At 28.3% G+C, this 4496-nt stretch overlaps 1 protein-coding gene and 1 pseudogene across 1 annotated transcript; one reads left to right on the top strand and one right to left on the bottom strand.

The window, feature by feature from the left end:
* The window catches only part of LOC119672722, a 510988-nt pseudogene that overhangs the window by 480564 nt on the left and 25928 nt on the right, over positions 1–4496 (top strand).
* On the bottom strand, positions 1651–3581 carry LOC119672709. Its single transcript, XM_038083825.1, has 5 exons — positions 3320–3581; positions 3120–3253; positions 2736–3063; positions 2559–2660; positions 1651–2497 (listed from the first exon to the last, which is right to left on the bottom strand). The coding sequence occupies exons 1-5, from the start codon at positions 3576–3578 to the stop codon at positions 2007–2009; spliced, it is 1314 nt and encodes a 437-aa protein (XP_037939753.1). The 5' UTR covers positions 3579–3581; the 3' UTR covers positions 1651–2006.

Here is a 4496-nt window from a genome sequence, read left to right as displayed (position 1 = left end):
TTTTTTTTTGAAATAGTGGTTTTCTTATTTTTCTAAAACCGACTTAATTATTTTCAATAAATTTGTATAGAATTATTTAAATTACATTTACAGCATAGGTATTATGGACAGTTTATAGGGTAAAACCAGTTCTAAATTATTATTTTTATTATTAAGGACGTGTGCGAGTTAGGCTAAGTTGATGCTAAACCAAATGGGAGATTTTTTAGGATTTTTTGCACTGCACACATTTAGCCATTTATCAACACGTATCGACACATCACTACATTATCGGCACAACTTAGAATTTCCCTCATTTAGAACCCAACTTAGCCTAACTCGCACACGACCTTAGTAGGGAGATTTAGTACTGCGATCAAAAGATTTATTGTACAATCCTATGCTTACCTAAGTATTTCTTTTTTTTATAGATTGATGCAAAGGAAATCCTTATTTCCTTTTTTGAGGCCTCTTTCTCTTGTATACAAAACCCGTTCTTACTTACTTACTTACTTCTTACTTTTAAAAGGTAATAATTCAATCTTCAGTGCCTTGTTATATTAGAATGATTCTGAAGCTGTTTTTATTTAATTACATACAATCTTTTGAGGTTGAAAGTCCCTGTAAACGATTTTTATTGTAATAGTCCTAGTACATTGTACCACTATAGTCTTCTCTGTTTTTCTGCTTTTTTCTTACACCACAGAATGGTTCCGATTCTACAAGCACCGAGATTGTTCTTTCTCTTTACTCCAGAAATACCTGAAAATCCTGCTAGATATATATTAAGCAATAAGACCTCCAATTGGTAATATGTTTATATGTTTAATATGTTTATCTGGTATGAAGACCATAGTTCTGTGAAATGCACTGGAACAGTTGCCAATCTTATCAAAACCTTTCACTACGCTTTTTAACCGATTGACAATGCATACCGACATTTCACCCACACCTTTATTCCATGCCACACAACCACTCTTTTCTCATTTTACTACACATCCTATCCCAACCTATATATCCATCTTTCAATCTACTCATATTTCCTGCTTTTTGCAGTTCCACAATTTATCGAATTGTTTAAAATGTTTAAAGTAGAATATTCACCGTTGGGATTGGTGAGCGACACTTGTTCGTCGATATTGACGAGTGACTCCGGAACGTAGACTCGGCCGCACCTGGAGTGCTTATTTTGAGTATAGTGGCAACCCTAACACTAATGCATTACCTTACAAATAAAACAATTTCGAATTAATTTGTCAATAATTAATAATTTATTTGTTTTTTTTTATATATCTTGACTTTGTTTTCATTATTTCTGTACTTAACTAATGACTAAGAAAGGACATTTATTGTAATAACAATCATTTAGCATTTAAATATATCAATCTGAGTATAGTATATATATGCAAGTGTATGTATAAGTTGTTTTTGCAGTAATAGTATAATTTAAATTTATATATTTGTAAATTTCAATAATTAATATTATAAATATTTAATAATGGTGTACACAGCAGGATAACAAAATAGATAAGACCAACAACATAAATGGAGCAAATTTTTAAATTTCATATTTAACATTTCATAATAATAAGCGTTGCATGTTAGGAGTATAGGAATTATTTATATATCAAATATTTTATTCCTGGATTTTTTAAAATTTTTTTTTGTGTGTTATAAGCAAAAACAAAATATCATTTTCATTTCATTAAACTTTCTTTTTCTTTATAATATAGCTTAAAAATAGTTCACATCCACAAAAATTTTAATTTATAATAAATATTTAAGTATCAATAAAAATTACAAAATATACAGCTTAATCGTTAGGACAAAAAATCATCAATGAAGAAAAATTTGTATGCGTTTTAGTTTTGAAACTCTTTTGTTACTTCTGATAGAATTTGTTGTTTCATATATACTTTGGTCCAATAAAAAAAGGTTATAGCATTATATAAATAATTTATAAAACAAAATATTTGCGAAATGCCTTAGATCCTATGCAATAATAATATTTCACAGATTTGTCACGTCTACTCATGCCTTACGCCACAAATTGACAAAAATGTGCTGAAGTTATGCAAGCTGCAGGCGGGCAAAACGGTGTACACGATGTTGGCAGTATCTATGAACTTTTTTCGGAAATCTTTAAGACCGTTAAGCAATATTTCCACGGACGGTGCAGCAGTTACTTGATAGAACACTTTTAGGTGTATCGCTGGTATAGAAACTGTCGCAGAATTTGTGTTGTTGTAATGGTGATTATGGTTGTTAGTGGAGTTATGCGATGTATTAACATTGGCATGATTGTTAACATTGGCATCAGCACTGAAATCATCGCAATTGGTACTAGTTCCATCACTAACAATACGTTTTGCAGTTGGATAATCTTTAAGCAAACGTTTAACCACGTATGAGAGTATTTCATCAATGTTTTCCGTAGTAAGACATTGTGCCAAATGACAATGATTGCTGAGTATATCATCGCTTAGTTGAGTCAATTGAGTAGTTGATGAAGCTAAACCTATTGAATATGAGTATATATTTTTTAAGTTTCCATTTTAAAAAAAGAAAAACTTTTGTACCTGTTGAGACATAGCATACTATAGCTGCACAATTATTCTCATAATTCCAGCGTCGTCGTATAGAAATTGTGTAATCATTAACTGAGCAACCAGTTTCCTCATCTTTTTGTTATAACCAAACAAAATTTTTATGTTATATATTTGAGTAAATACAATAAAAAAAATGTATTAACTTACAGTCAAACCTATCGTTATGGGTGTGTGCCCAAACTTGCCATTCTACAAGCGCTTCTCGTGGCAGTGCGGGTACCACGATATAATCCATTATGGCATTAGTGGTGCGTCGTTCCCATTGTCGTCTAGCCTCCGCAATAAAAGCTGGATGTGTTACAAAACAAATACCATGTACTACATCACGTAACTGTCCTTGTGCATTCATTGCTTTTGCAATTCTACTTATGTGCCGCAAAGCAAGCTTACATTGCGGTCTTATGCCACCATCTATGATTGTCATACTACCAGGTACAAGTGCTATTTGGCCAGAGATATAAGTGATCTCACCCACCTTTGTTGAGTTCATAATTAAAACATATTTAATTTTAATCATTTTGCTATATTTACCTTTGTTGATTGACTGTAAGGCCCTATATTTGCTGGTGCCCAATGTGAAATACCTTGAACATGCATTGTGTGCCTTTTGCATAAATTATCTGTTGAGCTTGTATTAGAAGAAATGTTGCAATCCTCTATGTTTGCTAATAAAAAATTTATTTTAAATATATTACTGAAATTTTAAGAGATAGTTAAAAATTTCTCATTACCATCAATTTCATTAATAGAAACTGTTGCTCGTCTACGTATTGGTGTCTTATAAGCTATAGCTTCCATAACCACATGACAATCTTCTGGTAGTGGACATTCCACACATACACGAGTGGGAGGATTTTGAAAATGCATAGCTTCATCATATATACTATTCAATACTGAATATTCAGCCATGGAGCGTACATACAACGTTATGAAACAATAGTCAGCCAACTCATAATTGTGCTCAGCGGCTAAAAATTTCAGGTCACTCATTGCAATATGTATACCTCTTTAAAGTTGAATGTAATCTATAAATTAACTGTAAATTAATTAAATATAATTAAATATAATTTATTATCATTATATTAATTTAGTAACATATAATATAATATAATAAAAATCTAGTGAATATAATATGATAACATATATAGTAATATAATATAATAAATATAATATACTATGATATAATATAATATAATAAATAATATAATATAATATAATATAATATTAAAATATTATAAAATAAAAAATAATAAAATATAAAATAATAAGAAATATAGAATATATAATATAATAAAAAATATAGTATAATATAATAAAAATATAGTGATATAATATAATAATATGTAATATAATATAATATAATATAACTATAATAATATTATAATATAATATAATATAATATAATATAATATAATATAATATAATATAATATAATATAATATAATATATTCAATTTTATTTTATCTTTGTTTTATTTATATATATATATATATAATAATAATAATAATATATATATATATATATATATGTATTTATATATATATTTATATATATAATTAGAATTATCAAAATACTAATTATAATAATAAATATATATTTTTAATATATGAAACGATTTACGATGAACAAAAATCGAATCATCAAGCAAAGGATAAGCTTCAGTGGATCGCAGTATGGCAGCTGCTCTACCACTTACAACACCTTGCCTGCTACCAAAGTCGTTTACAATTGATTCTAGGCATTGTCATTATATTTTATAATGTTTTTATATATAACTAGCGCGTCATACAAGTGATAATATCCTCCTGCATTTGCTATGTTATATTTAAAATTGGCATCATTAAACATTGTCGTTATATATATGAAATAAATAACTTCGAATGGTTTGAAGCCATACAATACAATTGC

Source organism: Teleopsis dalmanni, chromosome 1 (genome assembly GCF_002237135.1).
Source record: "Teleopsis dalmanni isolate 2A chromosome 1, ASM223713v2, whole genome shotgun sequence".
In the NCBI taxonomy this organism is placed as follows: Eukaryota; Metazoa; Arthropoda; class Insecta; order Diptera; family Diopsidae; genus Teleopsis; species Teleopsis dalmanni.
The sequence above is the reverse complement of the archived record's forward strand: the minus strand, read 5'-3'. Positions and strand labels throughout refer to the sequence as shown.

Bases quoted from the DNA above. Each gene is read 5' to 3' on its own strand.
- LOC119672709 (XM_038083825.1), bottom strand. From the start codon at position 3,578: ATGAGTGACCTGAAATTTTTAGCCGCTGAGCACAATTATGAGTTGGCT. The intron at 3,254-3,319 runs GTAATGAGAAAT...ATTTTTTATTAG, and splicing joins TTCTATTAATGAAATTGATG to CAAACATAGAGGATTGCAAC. The intron at 2,498-2,558 runs GTACAAAAGTTT...CATATTCAATAG, and splicing joins AGTATGCTATGTCTCAACAG to GTTTAGCTTCATCAACTACT.